The sequence below is a fragment of the Gymnodraco acuticeps genome, unplaced genomic scaffold (assembly GCF_902827175.1).
Source record: "Gymnodraco acuticeps unplaced genomic scaffold, fGymAcu1.1, whole genome shotgun sequence".
Classification (NCBI taxonomy): Eukaryota; Metazoa; Chordata; class Actinopteri; order Perciformes; family Bathydraconidae; genus Gymnodraco; species Gymnodraco acuticeps.
This window is the reverse complement of record NW_022990398.1, coordinates 1504606-1525418: the sequence shown is the minus strand read 5'-3', so window position 1 is coordinate 1525418 and position 20813 is coordinate 1504606. Positions and strand designations below refer to the sequence as shown.

The 20813-nt window shown below is 39.3% G+C and overlaps 2 protein-coding genes across 2 annotated transcripts; one reads left to right on the top strand and one right to left on the bottom strand.

Annotated features, from left to right (window-relative positions):
- Positions 1 to 10: 10 nt before the first annotated feature.
- Positions 11 to 11871, bottom strand: srpra (SRP receptor subunit alpha). Its single transcript, XM_034224664.1, has 15 exons — positions 11758 to 11871; positions 11503 to 11640; positions 10646 to 10729; positions 10347 to 10510; positions 10035 to 10195; positions 9791 to 9941; positions 8760 to 8910; positions 8518 to 8651; positions 8217 to 8338; positions 8039 to 8125; positions 7137 to 7309; positions 3205 to 3418; positions 2290 to 2453; positions 1726 to 1824; positions 11 to 1170 (listed from the first exon to the last, which is right to left on the bottom strand). The coding sequence occupies exons 2-15, from the start codon at positions 11623 to 11625 to the stop codon at positions 1042 to 1044; spliced, it is 1956 nt and encodes a 651-aa protein (XP_034080555.1). The 5' UTR covers positions 11626 to 11640; positions 11758 to 11871; the 3' UTR covers positions 11 to 1041.
- Positions 11872 to 13589: 1718 nt separating this feature from the next.
- tirap (toll-interleukin 1 receptor (TIR) domain containing adaptor protein) lies at positions 13590 to 16449 on the top strand. Its single transcript, XM_034224643.1, has 3 exons — positions 13590 to 14035; positions 14545 to 15156; positions 15688 to 16449. Exons 1-3 carry the CDS (start codon positions 14029 to 14031, stop codon positions 15840 to 15842), a joined length of 774 nt encoding a protein of 257 aa, XP_034080534.1. The 5' UTR covers positions 13590 to 14028; the 3' UTR covers positions 15843 to 16449.
- Positions 16450 to 20813: the final 4364 nt, after the last annotated feature.

Here is a 20813-nt window from a genome sequence, read left to right as displayed (position 1 = left end):
TTCCACTGGCTGTTATAGCATATAGCAGCTTTATTTAGAAATGTTTACATTCTCATAAATTAGCTCAAATTGTCAATTCTCTCATATTGCACTACTGCAAATTAAAGGGGGGGGGGGCTAGAGATTTTTAAGACTTATATTTCCTCTTACAAGAAGAAGTCAATCAGAGGGGGAAAACATAAATAAGAAGGCGTGTATAACTTCAACAGACCACACAAGTCTGAAAATCAATGGAAAACCTCTACAGAGATAAATACAAAATATATTTTCATCATTTATGAACTGAGGAATCGATGTGTCCATTTAGTCATTAAAATGTTAGGTAGGTAAAGAGCTCTGGGAGATAACTTTCATAGAACAATCAGTCCAGAACTATTGTACCGTAGCTGCGATTTCCATTTTTGACAGAGGAGTACAACATCTACTAACTTCACAAGTTCTGATATCCATGCACACCATCTGTATGTTGTACAGAATGAGACCCCTCTGGATGGCGGTTTCTGACTGCCATTGTTATATTAATTTACACCACCCCATGTAGTGAAAGTGGTAACTAAAGAGACAGGCACTATGGTCACTAAGCTTTCCTCAGGCACAGGCAGCTGCTGAAATGTCACGTCAACAAGCCTTCACAACCTGGCCTCATTTACATGAAGAGGGGAAAACTGACTGACAGAACGCCAGGTAGACTTTAATTTGTTCTTTACTGAATTACGCAGTAAACTGATGACATTTTACAGCCTAGGTCCATTTAGAATGTCACTTGGATGGGACCATTGTTTTAGCTTTTTATTGTCGGCCCGAAAGTTTAGAATTACTCATGGAGAGGCCCCTCTGGATTTGTTGCAAAAATGTTCCGTCTTTCAATGTGCACACTTTACCGGGAAAATAAAGTCCTGTGCATGACATGAGTTCATTTGGTGCAAAGTAGAGAGAGGGGATGACGAACGCAGGTTAGCAAGGGTGGACATCTCACGGCTGTGGCAGAAAGGTTTTTGTTGGCGTTGCGACGATGAGTTACACAGTGGATCATGCAGCCTCTCAGGCCTTCATCAGGGCGCTGACCACGGCGCGGGCGTTCAGGCTGCGCAGGTCGTTGTAGGTCTGCCCGGTGCCCACAAACACAATGGGCTGGCCTGTGATGTAAGTCATGGAGATGGCAGCACCCACCTGTGAAGGAGGAAGGATGACACATGAGTGTGACACTTTAATAACTTCACACACATGGTTAAAGCCAGATAGAAATAGTTTTGCAGTTATGAGTCAGAATTGTACCACTTCCGATTCCACTTTAAAAAAGGCTTTTGGTCTGGTTTACACAGGCTGAACAGATTTTCACATTATGTTCTACAACATAAAATAAATCGGTAAATACCCAACTCTTAAATGTCCAAAGCTCCTGTGTCATAGAAACAGCAGTTGCTAGCAAATTACTAAAAGTCATCACGCTGAAAATTAGACGCCTTTAGCCTAGCGGTGTTGACGTGCAGCCATGATGCAGTTTGTTTATAACATGAGCTTTTTACTTCTGCTTATCGCTTTCACCCGTCAAGAATTTAAAAAAAGGTGTTAATATGTAGAGACTATCCTGCTGAACAAACATGTAAGTATCATAAAGGTGTGTTTGCCACAAAGCTTATATACTGCAATATTCCACTTTTTTTGTTGAGGGAGCTCTCGTGAAGTAACGTACAGGTCAGTCTACAAAACTCCATTATCACATACCTTGTCATCGATGGTGTCAAACTTAGTGAGAACAATCCCATCAATGAGGCGAGGCTTTTCAGACATGGAGTGGTCGGCCAGAGCCTGGTTGAACTTAACCTGAAGACACCGGAAAGGAAAAATGAGTCACTCTTGGAAAAACTGGTGACGGCTGAGTAAACATCTGTCCACCACACACATGATAACAGATTACTGGAGCAACACTGCCCTCTGCTGGAGAGTTAAACAAATAAAAAGCAACACGAAAACGAACCTGTTAGATAAGTGCACGTTTTGTTCAGCCGGATAATATCCACATGTCTACCCTACTTTTGTAATTTTTGAATCATAAATCTAATCGATAGATTTATGACTGTTTTACAAAACGTGCATTTATCAAACAGGTTTGTTTTTCAGACCTTATTTCGAGCTATTTTCCAAATACCAAAGCACCACTCTATTAGTGTTGTTGATTAAGGGTGAGCTGAAACTAAGCCTTCAGTCTGTGCATGAAACTAAATCTAATGTAATAAAGAGAATCAATATACTGCTTTCCACATTTGAATCCAACATGTGTGTTCTTACCAGCTGGTCAACTGCCTCATTGCCAACCAGAGCCTCTCCAACAAACAGTACTAGGTCGGGCATGTTGATCGCGATGAGTTTGGCCAGCGCTGTCATCAGGGGCGTGTTGTCCTGCATACGCCCAGCGGTGTCCACCAGCACCACATCGAAAGTCTGGTTGCGGGCTGAAGAGTTGGAGTACATGTTATTTGACCATTTAGGTGGCATTCGTGCTTAATGGGAATGGCGTGTGAAATCAACAAGGAACAAAATCTTAAAGGTGGGGTAGGTCATTTTGGAGAAACCAGCTGGAATGCGCTGGAATTTGAAAATACACAGCCGTAAAAAATCTGCCACTTCCTTACAGAGCCCCTCCTCCAACACACGAACGTGCACATGACCAATGAGGGCACGAGGTAAGTTTGTGCACAGATGGAAGGCTGACGGGCAGGTAGGCCATCCAGTTATTTTTAGCAGGGCCGGCTAAAATGATTGGTCGTGCTTTTTACAGCGCCACGGCTTCCACAGATGACATTTTTTTATGGGTTTTTGGCAAAACACTTAAGATATTCATTGCTATCGGGATATAACAAAAAGTGTATCTCGAGCCGGTTTCTCAAACTTACCCCAGCTAGGAATACAGAGGGGTAATTTATCGAAATCGCTAAATGGGCTAGTCCATACTTTAAATGCTTAATAAGTGTTAAATGATGAATGTATTTTGGAGCTGGAGATATCCTGGCCTACAAATCATTTACTTCAGACTTAACAAAATAAAATACACCCTGATCAGATTAACATATATATCCAATGATAATAAAAGTAATCGTGCAAAAAAAATCAATCCTTCCAATACTGTGAAGCATAACAAAATAATAATCGCAATTTGTTATTTATCCAAATTGTGCAGCCTTAGTTAGGAAATAGATATTTTACCATAGGCAATGGCCTCCATGGCGATCCCAGCAGCATCCTTCCCGTAGCCCTTCTCATAGAGCTGGACCACGGGGCGGCCCCCGTGCTGCTCGGGGGGGTGCAGAGAGTTCAGGCGGCGCTGGTGAGTGCGCAGCTGCTCCACGGCTCCGGCTCGGAACGTGTCACAGGCCGCGATCAGCACCGTGAAACCGTTCTCTATCAGCCAGAAGGAGATCTGGAGAACAGGGAGGAGTTTACATGAACATGTGTGGGGCACAATGTGGGCACGTTTCAATGCAACAAATGAACGCTGAAGAAAATATGGCTAGAACTTGCGCTGCGAAAAAATACAATACAATAATCAATTCACTTTTTTCACAGAAGACAATTAGATAAGCAATTTAGCTTTAGTTTGAATTCAGGGTTGTAAGAAATGTAAGGCTGTTTTAAATGCTTAATGATGCTGAATATACTTTAAGTAACCAGAAGGATAGTGATATTTAAGCCAGAAGAGATATGGAATTCCTTTGTGTGCATTAGTTAAGTTTCAGTTTTGTATTCCTAATCTTAATACTATATATAAAATATCACTTAAACATCAGTTTCCAGAAATAAATGCAAAAAAGGAACAAAAACTGCAAAAACGTGTTTTGTTCCTCCTCAAGCTTCCGACATGACAAGTTCAAATGACTGCTATCGAAAAGCAAAAAGCATATCACTGCACATGACCTATAATATTCAATTATTTAATATCATAGCATTATACTTATCTCCTTGACATAATTCTGAAATTATTTAAGTATTCACTTTAGTGTGGTTTACCTGTACTTTAGTGTGGTTTACCTGTACTTTAGTGTGGTTTACCTGTACTTTAGTGTGGTTTACCTGTACTTTAGTGTGGTTTACCTGTACTTTAGAGTGGTTTACCTGTACTTTAGTGTGGTTTACCTGTACTTTAGTGTGGTTTACCTGTACTTTAGTGTGGTTTACCTGTACCTTAGTGTGGTTTACCTGTACTTTAGTGTGGTTTACCTGTACTTTAGTGTGGTTTACCTGTACTTTAGTGTGGTTTACCTGTACTTTAGTGTGGTTTACCTGTACTTTAGTGTGGTTTACCTGTACTTTAGAGTGGTTACCTGTACTTTAGTGTGGTTTACCTGTACTTTAGTGTGGTTTACCTGTACTTTAGTGTGGTTTACCTGTACTTTAGTGTGGTTTTACCTGTACTTTAGTGTGGTTTACCTGTACTTTAGTGTGGTTTACCTGTACTTTAGTGTGGTTTACCTGTACTTTAGTGTGGTTTACCTGTACTTTAGTGTGGTTTACCTGTACCTTAGTGTGGTTACCTGTACTTTAGTGTGGTTTACCTGTACTTTAGTGTGGTTTACCTGTACTTTAGTGTGGTTTACCTGTACTTTAGTGTGGTTTACCTTTACTTTAGAGTGGTTTACCTGTACTTTAGTGTGGTTTACCTGTACTTTAGTGTGGTTTACCTGTACTTTAGTGTGGTTTACCTGTACTTTAGTGTGGTTTACCTGTACCTTAGTGTGGTTTACCTGTACTTTAGTGTGGTTTACCTGTACTTTAGTGTGGTTTACCTGTACTTTAGAGTGGTTTACCTGTACTTTAGTGTGGTTTACCTGTACTTTAGTGTGGTTTACCTGTACTTTAGTGTGGTTTACCTGTACTTTAGTGTGGTTTACCTGTACCTTAGTGTGGTTTACCTTACTTTAGTGTGGTTTACCTGTACTTTAGTGTGGTTTACCTGTACTTTAGTGTGGTTTACCTGTACTTTAGTGTGGTTTACCTGTACTTTAGTGTGGTTTACCTGTACTTTAGAGTGGTTTACCTGTACTTTAGTGTGGTTTACCTGTACTTTAGTGTGGTTTACCTGTACCTTAGTGTGGTTTACCTGTACTTTAGTGTGGTTTACCTGTACCTTAGTGTGGTTTACCTGTACCTTAGTGTGGTTTACCTGTACTTTAGTGTGGTTTACCTGTACTTTAGTGTGGTTTACCTGTACTTTAGAGTGGTTTACCTGTACTTTAGTGTGGTTTACCTGTACTTTAGTGTGGTTTACCTGTACTTTAGTGTGGTTTACCTGTACTTTAGTGTGGTTTACCTGTACCTTAGTGTGGTTTACCTGTACCTTAGTGTGGTTTACCTTTACTTTAGTGTGGTTTACCTGTACTTTAGTGTGGTTTACCTGTACTTTAGTGTGGTTTACCTGTACTTTAGTGTGGTTTACCTGTACTTTAGTGTGGTTTACCTGTACTTTAGTGTGGTTTACCTGTACTTTAGTGTGGTTTACCTGTACTTAGTGTGGTTTACCTGTACTTTAGTGTGGTTTACCTGTACTTTAGTGTGGTTTACCTGTACTTTAGTGTGGTTACCTGTACCTTTAGTGTGGTTTACCTGTACTTTAGTGTGGTTACCTGTACTTTAGTGTGGTTTACCTGTACTTTAGTGTGGTTTACCTGTACCTTAGTGTGGTTTACCTGTACTTTAGTGTGGTTTACCTGTACTTTAGTGTGGTTTACCTGTACCTTAGTGGTACTATTAGTGTGGTTTACCTGTACTTTAGTGTGGTTTTACCTGTACTTTAGTGTGGTTTACCTGTACTTTAGTGTGGTTTACCTGTGCTTTAGTGTGGTTTACCTGTAACTTTAGTGTGGTTTACCTGTACTTTAGTGTGGTTTACCTGTACTTTAGTGTGGTTTACCTGTACTTTAGTGTGGTTTACCTGTACTTTAGTGTGGTTTACCTGTACTTTAGTGTGGTTTACCTGTACTTTAGTGTGGTTTACCTGTACTTTAGTGTGGTTTACCTGTACTTTAGTGTGGTTTTTTACCTGTACTTAGTGCTGGTTTACCTGTACTTTAGTGTGGTTTACCTGTACTCTTAGTGTGGTTTACCTGTACTTTAGTGTGGTTTACCTGCTACTTTAGTGTGGTTTACCCTGTACTTTAGTGTGGTTTACCTGTACTTTAGTGTGGTTTACCTGTACTTTAGTGTGGTTTACCTGTACCTTAGTGTGGTTTTACCTCTGTACTTAGTGTGGTTTACCTGTACCTTAGTGTGGTTTACCTGTACTTTAGTGTGGTTACCTGTACCTTAGTGTGGTTTACCTGTAATTAGTGTGGTTTACCTGTACCCTTAGTGTGGTTTACCCTGTACTTTAGTGTGGTTTACCTGTACTTTAGTGTGGTTTACCTGTACTTTAGTGTGGTTTACCTGTACTTTAGTGTGGTTTACCTGTACCTTAGTGTGGCTTACCTGTACTTAGTGTGGTTTACCTGTACTTTAGTGTGGTTTACCTGTACTTTAGTGTGGTGTTACCTGTACTTTAGTGTGGTTACATGTACTTAGTGGTTTACCTGTACTTTAGTGTGGTTTACCTGTACCTTAGTGTGGTTTACCTGTACTTTAGTGTGGTTTACCTGTACTTTAGTGTGGTTTACCTGTACTTTAGAGTGGTTTACCTGTACCTTAGTGTGGTTTACCTGTACCTTAGTGTGGTTTACCTGTACTTTAGTGTAGTTTACCTGTACTTTAGTGTGGTTTACCTGTACTTTAGTGTGGTTTACCTGTAGGCCATCACCAATGATGTAACACTGCACTAGTATATCTGGGTTAAAACAGCTATTTGAATCTACTGTGTTATGCACATTAGCAATTTCCCATTTATGCTGTTTATTTTTAATTAACAGAATTACTATGTCATCTAAAGGGAACACCCAAGAGCCTCCAAGTGCTCTTGGGTGTTCCCTTTAGATGACAGGCATGTTCTCCTAACATAGAGATTGACATGACCTCTTACAAAACAATGCCAACCCTACCCAGTAAACCCCTGAGCCTAGAACTAGTTATCTGTGTCAGCAAACAAAGAGGCTCCTACAGGAAATGGTCTAATTGGAGTACATGTCATTACACTATTAACACAAAAAACTCACCTTGGCCAGGTTGGTGGACTTCCCCACCCCGTTGACCCCACAGAAAGTGATGACAAAAGGCCTCCGCTGGCTCTGCGCATCCATCACATCTCTCAGAATATCCACCCTCCGCTTGGGCTGCAGGATCTGCACCAGAGAGCCCTGCAAGGCCTGCTTTACAGTTGAGGCCACAGCTACACACACACACACACACACACACACACACACACACACACACACACACACACACACACACACACACACACACACACACCACACACACACACACACACACACACACACACACACACACACACACACACACACACACACACACACACACACACACACACACACACACACACACACACACACACACACACACACACACACACACACACACACACACACACAGAGAGCACCAGAAAGGGGAAATATTATCAGTATGATTTAAACACTTTTAAGGCCCTTCATGATTGGCTATGAGCTGTTATCAAGATATTGCCTATTATGTTATTTAATTGGAAAACACTACACAGACTGGCCAGTTTGTTGTCTTAGTATTGATGTATTGCTAAATCTAAAGCAAAAAAGCTCATATTATAAATAATCTACAATGTCAAATAAGCACATGGTGTCGCAACACTTCTCATATTTGACTTTATAATATGTGTGATGTTTACAAGTACAACATTCTTGTCTGGGCAACATTTGAAATCATATCCTGTGCAGATGAACCTGAGGGAAAGTTCCTGTTTTAATCCATTTACTGCAGTAATCATCAAGACGATGATGTGGAGCACCATTACTGTAATCACATTACTTTCCCCAGCATGTAGACTGGTGCGCTCAGAGAAGGACATTGCATTGAAACTAAATGATTATTAAAGGAAGTGGGAGAGGATGGTGCCAAGGTTACTTACTGGTGAATGTGCCCATGACTTTGCCCTCCAGTTTGATGGCTACAGAGTCACAGAGCTTGGAGGAGATGTCGGCTGCTACATTCTTTGCTATAGGATTATAAGAAGAATGAATAACAGAAAAGTTCATTTTAAATGTTGAAGAAAAGGAAAGGGGCAGTTGAGATATGTGATGGCGTACCGATGAGGTGGTCCTTCATCTTCTCCAGAACTGGCTCCATGTCCTCCCGGGTCAGGCTCTTGGAGCCCACGAGGCCCTTGAGCATCCCGAACATGCCCCCAAAACCGCCACTCTTCTTGGAGCTGAAAAACAAAAGAATTGACTATTATTTATATTGATTTTTTTCCTTTTACTTTAATAGTTTATCGATTGTTTTTTCTCTTGCGGTAGTTCCTTTTGGATTAGTTAAAGCATTTTTTCTATTTTATTTATACAGTTTGGACAGATGAGTTTGAAAATGAGGCAATAAAAAATAACTTACCTCGTCTTGATTGTTTGATTGACAACCACTCTCTCCCCTTTCTCCTTTTCATCCTCCATCTCGTCTTCCTCTTCCTCGCTGGACTCACAGTCCACAGACAGCAGGTCTCCCTTCATGGAGTTCAGCTGCATCTCCTAAGACACATTCAAAAAGGAGGAATTCATTTAACATCTTCAATGTGACTAATACAGATGTCTCTTTGACTGGAGACATCTTTGGGGCGGAGTGTGAACATTATTTACCGGGTCCCTTTGTGCTTCCTGGTTCTGATCGCCATTGGAGGATCCATCTCCATTCCTTCCGCTGTAGTCCAGGTCCTTGGTGGTGCTTTTGCCACCGTTGTGCCAAACACGCATCTGTTTCTCCCTAGGCTTCTGAGGCTTTGGGGATTTACTGTGAGCAGGATGACAGAATACTAAAATTAGCTCATTAAAAAAGAAGCAATAAGATTCATTTTTAACTAGGTGACTGACATCATCTCCTAGCTATTGAACAATGTTTCTGGCTCTATGGAAGGCAAGCAAACCAATAACAAGGTAGGTAACAAGCATTTGCTTTCTCCTGACACAATCATAACTATTAAAGTTAAGGGGTGTCCCTTTTAATAATACACTTCGGGATCAATACTTTTCATATCGCTGAAATGGAACTGACACAGACTTAATAAACTGCTGTTGGCAAGTCTGCAAAGCACATTAAATGATACTCAGGGTGTATGCAGGAATCCTGAAGTCAAATTTAAGACCTTTTTTAAGACCCTTTCCACACATTTTAAGACCTCATTGCCACTTTGAGTTTTAACCGGTTACCTTGGCGACACACTTTACCTCACATTGACTATATACAGTATTGATTGTCCTTCCTCCTTATCTCCCAACCATTTGGACGCAAACTTGCCTTTCCCCATAACGATGTTGTTTAGCAACCGGCGTAAACGGACCTTCGCGCGCTATCAAGCAGTGAGCGTGCGATGTCCTGTTCAGATGACGTCAAACCCAACGGGATGCCATAAATAAACTACACAGAATCACACTACACACCTACGCCATGATTACATTCAGGCAGACTGTAGAACACAACCTCTTTGGACAATTCATATACTTATTGAAAACAAGCTACAGAATGTAAAACCTTGGAAAATGCCGTTTAATACTTGTTTTAATAGCCTTCATTTTGGCTAAATTGATTTATCAACTTGTAATACTTTTTAAGACCCCGCGGACACCCTGGATACTATATCTTGCTTGATATTTATGAATGTATTTTCTCTTACATGGGTTTTTCAGTAGGGACGGCTGTGCGCTTGCGAAATAACTTCTCCCTGTTCTGCATGATCTCCTCGGAAGTCAAGCCCTGATCACCGTTTTCAACCGTCTTCTGCCCAGCCTTAGCTGGATCCACTTTGACAGGCTCAGCTGCAGGAGCTGGAAAAGATTGGTATAACAAAAGAAGTCAGCGGTGAGATTTCATTCATGTCAATTTTTGTTCGGACAACAAAGCCTTCTGAAATCACTTACCCTCCTTTTTGGCATTTTTATTCTTCTTGCCACCCTGTTCCTTGACTTTTTCCCCACCTTTGGTCTCGATCATTGACTTCACAGTTTTTTGGGATTTCTCGGACTGAACAAAGGTCCGCATGTTGCCCTGGCTCCGAGCTTTGCTGCTCTTCTCCGCATCCCTGGTTGTAAAAATGTGATGCATATCAGAATGTGCAAGACAAAGCCATGACTGGCTAATGAAGCATCTTCACCATATTTAAATGTACACTTTTGTTTGCCACAGCAGACACATATATATGTACTATAAATTGCAAAAATGTATGTCTTTACCTAAGAAGCATTAAGAAGTCATCTTCAAATTCAAAGTTGTTTTGGATTAGCTTCAAGGGCCCCTTTTGCTCCAGCTCATTCTTATAACGATCCCTAAAATGGAGCTGAACGTCATCTATGAACTTGTCCACATACGTCAGCGTCAGGATCTTTTGAAAACCCACCTGGACAGAGACAAGGGAAAGAGAAGAGTGATCTCATGTATGTAGAACTAAAAACAACATGAACATATGTTGCAGATTTGAACACCTACATTGTGTTTTAATGTCATTTATGTAGTGTAGAGGTGAGAGGCTTACCACAAAAATCAACTCAAACTCATTGTCGAGTTTGTATTTCAGATTCAGGGCCTCATGGGTGTATGAATTGTTCCCACTGCGCTCCTGTAACATAACAAACATCGTTGACATGTCAACAGCAGCTACACACACAAACATCTCGTTTCTACTATAGCTAGCCTGCTGCGTCTCCATAACAACGCTAAATAAGTCTCTAGCACTGCATTTGTCAACATTCAACTTACGATTCTTTGTTACATGGTGATTATGATATGGTGACCAGGTGCCAACAAGCCACATGTGCACAGAGGTCATTTAGATTTCAATAACATATGTTGCAGATTAGAAACGTATAGTACGGGTCCCTAGCACATCGAATCTGCCGGATGCTAACTTGCATTATGTTGGTCAATAAGCATAAATTGCGTTATTTAGCATTATAGCCTATGTTGACAATAGTTATGAAATGGTTTGGCCGATTTGGACAATTTTGGAGTGTTAATGTTGTTATTTAGGATGCTGGATCCATTTCTGAAATGTTCAGGATCGACAATGGCAGTTTTACAACAACATTTCCTGGGTCACAGCTGGCAACCAGAGTAAAAACCGAGTTGTATACGGGCGACTATCGTTCCTATCAAATAAGGGATATGGTCTCAATTTGAAGGATGGGGGACAAATGATAAAAATGCAGTTCAGTCCCACACAAAGCAGGACACCTGGTCACCAACATATGGTATGTAAGCACACAATCAAAGTAGCTAAACGTTTTAGACCACGAACGTTGCGCAATAAGCTAATGTTTGCTAGCATGAGCATTAGCAGTCCAAGCCATAACAGAGAACTGTCAGAGGGTTTTGAGCAGCCTGTTGTCCCACCTGAAGGATTACGGAGCGGATCAGAGCGTTGACAGGCCCGGTGAAGGATTCGGTGACCCCGGCTCCCTGAAAACACCACAACACTATCCCCCCTTTGCTGAAGATGGTGAAGAAATCTAGCATCTTGCCACCTTGTGTCTGGATCAAAGAAACATATACGGACAAAAAGGGTTAAACAGAAGCTCAGCGATAAATGAGTTGTTAAATGAGTCTTTACAAGGGCCGGTGTTTAATTGTCAAACAATTACTTCTTACCAGATATCTATACGATAGATAATAAATCCCCCACGAGTAAAATCCACCACCAGAGCAAAACTGTTTTAGACACGTCAGATGCAGCACTAGGAAGTGACGCGCACTTCCGGTGACGTTTCGCCATCGAAGAACACGCATGCGCAGTTTTTTTGCAAATCGTTCGACGAGGAGGGAGGTTATACATTTCCCTCTCATTAAGAACATCATAACAGTGCACTAAGAACATTTCAAAAGAAACACATTTAATTAATCATTTTACTTTAAATACACATGTGATTACTTGTATTTTCCTTCAGGTAAGTATTGTTATTTTGTTGTTGTTTTTGCACTATTTATCTTATAGCTGAATAAAATGGTTTCCCTCTCTTTAGCCCTGTGTGACCCAATCAAGATTGGGTCACACAGGGCTAAATAGCACATTATTCATAATGAAAAAACAGACATCAGGATAATGTGAATATTGTGGCAATGACGAAACAGTTGAGCACATGTTGTTGCTATGTCCAAGATACCAAGACCGTTTATCACTAAAGAAAGCACTGAACAAAAACCATACAGAATTACATATAATAGAGATGTTGTAAAGGGTTTCAGCGGATGTGATATACAGGACAGTGTTTAGGTTTTTTTTTTAAAACAAGAATTATATTAAGGATTTAGGGTTATAGGCCTACCCTTTATTTATACACATTCTATGGTTATACCGGTTACACTGTGCTGACCCACACTCCATTCCAAAAGGTGGCGGTAAATGCAACTTAAAGCTGTTTTTAAATAACAGAAGAAGGAGTAAAACAAACTCAAACCAGTTCACTAAGTTAACAACAAAAACACATTTAATGTATCATTTCACTTTAAATACACATTTCCTACAGTATTGCTATTTGCTGCTACTTTCTCCTATATTTCAGATGGAATTGTTGTTTATTTTGCCCTAATTTATCTAGCTTATCGAGATTTATTGAAAATACAAAATATATGATCAGATGTGTACATTAAACTAAACCACACTAATCCATGTAATCCAAGTAGGCCTAGATTAATGAATTTAGTTTTAATAGGCTACACGTTATAGTGTACAAACAGAGTTAATTTTGTCTGCATTGAGTAGTCTACTTTTGATTTCAAAATCACACTTTTTGAATATCACTTACCTTTATTCAACAACCAACATTTCAAGGCAGGACTCCTAATTTGTAGGTAATACTCTAACAGTATACATTGATACTGTCACTAAAAACAGGAATACATTCCCCAGTTTTTTCTCGTCTCTGGGAACAGGGACATTTATTTTGTCTTCTCTTTTATTTGCATGTTGAAATGCTACTGCGGTTTTGATTGAACCAGTTCCTTACACATGGCAGGTTAGAGGACAGCCTTTTAACTGAAAGTGAGAAGTGGTTGCTGATGGTGTGCCAGGGGGTACTATTGCAAAGGGTGTTTTTTGTAAATCTAATATTATGCCAGCTTGCTTCATACTTCCTTCATTGACATCATTGCCTCGATTGTATCTAATCGTATACACAAACAAATGTAACCTCAGCAAATGTTCAGCTGTGTGCATGGTGATTGTTTGGTAAATGTCAATGTTCTTGTACATACACATGTCTTTTTTTTGTATCTTTTTCTACAAAACAGAAAGTATTAGGTCAAGATTATAAAATACATAAAATATGTAAATGTAAATAAAACCACAGACACACACTAGACACACACACCCAAACACATACATTGTGGGAGGAAAAGGGATTTGACATTAGCTTCCGTAATTTTAAGTTGTGGATTACAACGGTTGATGCTGTCCTTCCTCTTAATTCGTGTTAATTGTAATAGAATAATAGTATATTAACATTCACATCACAAACTAGTGTTAATCTAGCTAAGGAAATGTTATTTTTCTAGAAAATCTGCTATATTGAATTGCTTGCTTTTAAAGAGTTAACTACGTGCTTAATGGAGTACATGTTTAGCACACTTTGCATTTGCAATTTGAGTCAACATGCTGAGGGTTTTCTTTCAGCAGTAACCAACTTCCTCTTTTCTTTTGGTGATGTCAGTGACACTCGGCAGCCAGGTTTCTCTCACTTTGTTACTTTCTGTTGCTGTTATTTGATAATTTCACATTGTTGGTACAGTTATTAGTTTGTTTATCCTCTCTGAGTAACGCGTGTATGGGTCAGTGGAAATCTTTTTAAGTAATGACATCTTTAAACTATTTTTTACTGCACGGATTTTGTGGAGGTATTGAGCATACAGGATGTAGTTAACAACATGCATGGTAAGTTAAGTCATTTATTTCTCATGCAAACGTTATCTTTATCAGTGTAAATACTGTTAAATCTGTAACTTTCTTATGGGTCATTCCAGGATTGGAGGACAATTTAGACATCTTATTTAACAACATTGCTTTGACCATTACAGGAGACACATCTCCACAAAATAATAGCAAAATAAGTAAATGAAAAGCCTATTTTAAATGTTATTTTTTTAATATATCTAAATGCCATTTTAGGGGGTGCTTGGTAGCTATTAGATATTTTAAACAATATTTTGAAACCACCTATTCTACAACTTTATTTACATTATGTCTAAGGACAAGTATATTTAACACAACAAGTGCATGTTTTAGCATTTTGGGCATGGATTATTTGAAATGTCATAGGTGGGAAAGAAAATGTCCTAAATGATCCACATAACTTTTAATTGTAATTGTTATCAGACTTTATGGTTTTTAAGTGGACTAGGAAGAACTCATAGAAATCAACATGTTTTTATTTCTCGTTTAAGGATGGATCCAGAAAATCTTTAAATCAAGAGTAACTTCATCAGCACAACGTGAACAAGAGGCACATGTGCCAAAAAAGTCAGTGTGTTCTGTCAGCCGTGAATCCTCTTCATCTATATCCCCATGCTGTTCTCTGCCATCATCATCACTGGGGACAGCCCCTTCAAAACCTCAGCAGCCACATTCTGCTTCGAGTTCACGACGATGGAGTCGAGACTATGACGTGTTTGTGTGCAACAGCTCTTTGCAAAGTGACATTGAGGAGGCTTTCCGCCTGGTCTCTTTCCTGGAGGCTTCTCCCCGCAGTCTAAGGTGCTTTCTTATGCAGAGAGACGCCTGTCCAGGAGGTGCCATTGCCACAGAGTTTTGCCAGGCGGTGCAGAACAGCCACCTAAGGGCTCTTCTTATCACTCCAGACTTCTTGCAGGATGGATGGTGCAAGTATATCATGCATCAGGCTCTAGCTGAGGAGCCTATGTCTAATCGGATCATCCCCCTGCTTCAGAACCTGTCTCGCTCTCAGTGTCCTCCGGAAGTGAGGTTCTACTACCAAATTGACCTGAGCAGTAACCCTGAACGAGGTTATACCCTCGTCAACAAGAGTGTGCTCAATTGTAAGTAATGTACAACACAACCAACAACTTATCTTTGGGCCAGTAACACAAGGATACATTGAGCCTGGTCTTTGCTCAAAGTTTAACCTCATATCTGTTGAATGTTGTTTTCAACCAACTGTTTCCTCTTGTGAAATATGTGGTTCTGCAAAACTCCCCCAGCTATTTATTTCATATATGTGGGACGTCAAGTCAGAATCAGAAAGCCTTTATTCGTCCCAAAGCGGGGAAGTTTACGTGGTCACATCAGCAATGTACAGATAAAAGGCCAAAGGAAAAAGAGTACTTATAAAATAAAAAAGACATGTTATAAGAAAAAAAGATTTTAAAAGCAAGTTAAAATATAAAAGTATTGAAAAGGCTGGTAATGGAAGCAGATTATACAAATACATACACAAATAAAGCCTACATTTCACATAAGTATTGAACATTAGATGTGGTACTGCATAACCGTTTTTATGTTTACAAAAGTGTTCAAAAGTCAGAAGTACAGAAGTCCTCTAATAATCTCATCCTTTTTGTCTTATACAGACCTGGAAAAACTGGATAAAAATCAGAAGACACTGGATTACAGCACGGACAGCTCTAGCATTGGTGCAATAAGCAGCCCCAAAGAAAGGGAAGCTGATACTCAAGTATACGACCCTGCTGGGATGCCAACTGAGAATGATGTAGAAGAAAGATGATTGCTAAAAAGACGATTTATTAAGTTATAAATAATGGTCACCTAACTAAGGTGCATTGCTCTCAAAGGACAACATCAATCAATCAATCAATCAATCAATCAATCAATGTTTATTTATATAGCTCAATATCACAAATGTTACATTTGTCCCAGTGGTCTTCACAGTGTGTACAGAATATCAGTATGACAATACGACACCCTCTGTCCTTAGACCCTCACATCGTACAAGGAAAAACTTCTGGAGAAAAACCACAGTTTAAAGGGAAAAATGGGAGAAACCTCAGGGAGAGCAACAGAGGAGGGATCCCTCTCCCAGGACGGACAGACGTGCAATAGATGCCATGTTGCATAGACACCAGCTACTACACAACACTACTGTCAACCTCAGTGACCCTAATAGCACATCATTTTGGGACTTAAAAGAAAGTTGGCCTCATTCTTTTGCTCGTATTTTTTGTGCATAATGGGTGTGTGTGTGATACGGATGTGCATACAATGAACAGGAAACGGTTGGTTCCAAGCAGCACTGGGGCGTATTTCCTGTATCAAATCTAAAGAAGTTCTCCCTGGCTTAACATGTGTGCAATAAATGTGGTTGATAAGATACATACCGTCGGCATTTGCGTTCACAGTCTCAGCTTGTTACACATAATCAAATCTATATTCAAATAAACAAAATAGGGCACTAAAGCACCATAAATGCACGAGATGTTCCTTTTAAGAGCCAAATATGACAGACTAAAGTTACGGTGTTCAAAAGGAATGTACATATAGTGGCTACCACTAGATGGTGTATTTTCTTTCTTCCACCCAATCAAGTGCAGGTCCGAGTATGCCAGTCATGAAGGTGTGATCTTTCTGGTACAAATTTCAAGCCTTTTCTTTAATCCAAAATGAGAAATATTATGTTGCATGTGTTTGGTTGTAAGTGTGAGAGTGAGAGGGAAAGACCCAGCCACAACAAAATGCCAGTGGCTTGACCTTTTCATTGAACTGGGACTTTAAGAAATACCAGAGAGAATAAACCTCTACTGTCTATGAACACAGTAAGAGTTCACATCATGTATGGCTCTGGTGTTAATATTCTAAGTAACAGTATTTCTGACTGTGCTCATCTAGTTAAAACAAAGTCTGAATATGTCGAAGAGTTGGAAGGAAAACGCTTTAATTTCTTCATCCAAAACTAAAACTCTTGGTGATTGAATGTCCTTGGCAGCACCTGCCTTTTCAATCATAAATCAAGCATATTGGCATGGCTTCATTTCAGGTGGTTGGCATTTGAACCACTTAATGTAGAATATCAGCTATTCAGTGCGTCTATTTGAGCTTTTTGATCCTTGATCTTTTCTTTTTTGACTCACACACATGCTCACGCACCGCCAACAGTGGGCTAAAGCCTTGAGCTATCTACAGAAATGCATCCGTAAGCTATGGGAGTGAACATGAGGGGAGCATCAGGACTTGGATAGCAACATTTGGGTTGACACTATTAGGTACCTTTCATATCAAACCCTACAGAGAGAAAAGGAAATATTGTTAGGACAGAAGCCTTGCGGATAAAAAGAAAGTAGCTAGGACGAATAATACACAACCAAAGAGACACAATACATATTGTTGAGGCCCAAATGCAGGATTCTGAGAAGATGAAAGTACACTGCATGGCTGGCTTAAATGTGTAAGAAAGGGATAAAGTTGTCGGAATAGTCGGATAAATGGGAATAGGATTAATTAGCATATATATCAATGAAAAGTTGAATAGTTACCATAATGTTTAAACATTTTATACAACTCCTAATGATTGAAAAAGATGAAAAAGGAAAAGTTTGAATGGTGTATGAATCAGAAGACAAAAGTTGAAAATGCAAGAAAAAGCAGCTGAAGCAGTTTTAATAATTCGAAAAGTGTTAAAAAGATGAAAATGGCTAAATATAGAATGTTAGATCAAAGTATATAACCGAGAATAGAAAAGGCTAAAAACATCCATTGGGTTTTATGTGAGTCAAATTGCACTAATTAGCTAATCACTATGTGAAACAGTATTTGTGGCACCTTTCAAAACTACCTCATGTTAAAAACTGAAAGAGATCTTGAAAACAATAGCAGGACTCAATTATGCTCAATTTTCCGGCGAGATTTGTAAAGCCAAAAGCCAAAGTCACACGGGTAGCCGGCACACTTTTTCCTACCTCTCTTTCCTAAAATGATGTATGACATAATGTGAGAACTTTGGGATCAGCAGGTTTAAACTAATATTTTTCAGAAGGTTTGAAACCTCTTCTCTACTCTGGCAGTGAGGTCATATGTAGCTCTGAACATCCAGTCCTACACGCCCATAATAAAAATCTGAAATGCTTGGAATATTTCCTGAAATATAAACTGTAATAGTTAAAAAACTGTAATATCAAAAAGCTGAATACAATGTCAATACATAAATGTTGTAAAAGTTTAAAGTTAGAATTAGGTATCTAGCTTAGGAGTTGCATTTTTGGGGGATTTTTCCCATTAAGTTACATTGAAGAAAAGCTTGATTTTCAAAATCCATAAAAGTAATGTAGTTTATTGACAATATACTTGCTTTTTTAATCAATTTGTGTATGTCTTCTGGGCGACTGGCAGGTGTATAGGCTTGTGTTGCATTCAAATATGTTGCAAGTATTTTCTTTACAAATTCACCTTAAACCCACTTTGAATGACATTTAACCTGTGACTGATCAAAGCCAAACTAGGACAAAGTTTCCCTATTATTGTGGGACACCTGGAACACATCCTTCTCGAGGTGTAGATGACCCCGAGCCATAAGCGAAAACAACTGTGATTCAGTGTCCTCAACTGTTTAGTCTATCTATTGAAGAATGTTGATTATTACACTCTGAACTATTAAACCTTGAGCTACAGGAGGGCGCTTCAGAATTGATGGTGGCATCTCAACCGTGTGGTCAAACCATGGCCTGTGACTTGTCTTGTGAATTCTCCGGCTGAAGCTCCAAATAAATCGTCAGTGTTTGCCATCAAAGCTCCTGCTCTCCTCGTGTCTCTCTGAGTCCTGACTCCTATTGCTTCAGAGGTTTACCCCACAATACCCACATGGACTTTTGATCTGAGGTCTAAGTCTAAAACCATATCACCTTCCGAAAGCCTGTCAACAGTCATGCTATGTGTCAGCATCCCGGCACTTTTAGCATGAAGCAAAAAATAAAAGGGAGGAACCATTTCAAAAACCTCAGGATGGCAAGATGATGTGCTTTGGACCACCAACAGTATGGAAAAGCTCTCAGCTCTCAGTCACGGTGGTCTCTGATGGGCGCGGTAGTTCTGACCTGGATATTTCTTTTTATCTGTGGTGAGAAAATTCAACTTGCCGTGCTATGGGAAAGCACCAGCTGGGTTAATTAAAGGAAAGCAGGAGATCCAAACATTTCATCTGGTTAGTGAATGTAGGCCATGCATGCAATGAGACACCAGAAGGCTGCAAGTCAAATACAACAGCACAAAAGTTGTAATCACATTATAAAAGAAGATTTCTGAATAATGAATAACTGAATAATGATAACTGAATAATGAAATGATGCGGGCTTGTGAAGGACTGATGCATGCAGGCTCACTCAGATTATTTACACAATGCCGACATTGTCCCGGCAAACATTTGCTAAACAATCTTTTGGTTTACTTTTGTGCAAAACTATTTGTTTGCCAGCTGATACATTAGAGGAGAGAGCGTTCATTTACAAACTAATTAAATAGTTGTCAAAGAAAACATAATCAGTGTTAAAAAAGGAATGCATTTTCTTTGCTTTATAATGACCTGAAAAAGAAACAGCCTTCTTCATTAAATTATTTCGTATTATATGATACATGGACTAATAAAAAGATCCATGGTTATTGTTAACACATTTCTAGTAAAGGTATCATCTATATAAGTCTGATAAAAGCTCACTGAATTTCTCCTTGAGTTTCAGTTTGTTATCTCCTGCATTTACAGAGATATACAAAATGACAGCCAACAAAAACAATCCTCTCCAGATGTCGGTGCCTCTGGGAGAAGTGTACGATCGAGAAGAGATAAAGAAGCAAACTATCAGAAGATCACTGACATATAAAAAAGTTAATTAACCTCGGCATTTTGGTTCCAGACCCACAGGCAGTGCATTTCTGCAGCCAAGGTATTTGGATGTGTCTGGATCTGCCTGGATCAATCATTAGAGAGAAACTTTGGTTCTTACCACACATTACTGCTTACCTGTGGGTGCCAACACAAACACATGCATATTTCTTATTTTATCAACCAGTTTTACATTTAAAAGTGCCGGACAAATGCTAAAGGCCCACTCTGATCACACCATCAACTACCTCACTAGAATTGATTCTGAATGTATAGGTTCTTAGGAATGCAAAAGGGGCTTGAAGATGCTGAGAAGTCATAGTGCTACTAACTTCTCCCTTCAGGCACACATTTATTGAATAGAGACAAAACACTGCATCAGTTGAGGATAAAGCATGCAAACAAGGAGCAACGTGTGAGAGGACATCTACTGCTCAACTGGCTAGGGAACATTTGGTTAAACAAAGCATCAACATTTGTGTTTAAAGTTCACTTTTACTCAACATGAGCAGCAGCGATCTATAAAGGAATGATCAAAATCAATTCCAAGTTAAAATTTAACAGAGGTGCCAGAAAACAATGTCAATAAAAGCTTAATTCAATTGTTTTCAAACACAGGATGGTATATTGAATTTAATCTTGTGACCAGTAGTGGAAATTAATTTTCTAAAGTATAACATGTGCTGTAGTTAATTCCATTTCTATTTTTCACCCTAATTATTTGACAACTATAGTTAGCCAGGCACCTAATTTGCAGATTCAGATTGTAAATAAAACGAATTAATGATGATGATGAATACTGTGTTCAAAACATAAAGGACTTATACAATAATTAAGTACTAGTCACTCTGCTATCTGTTTAATGTAAAGGTT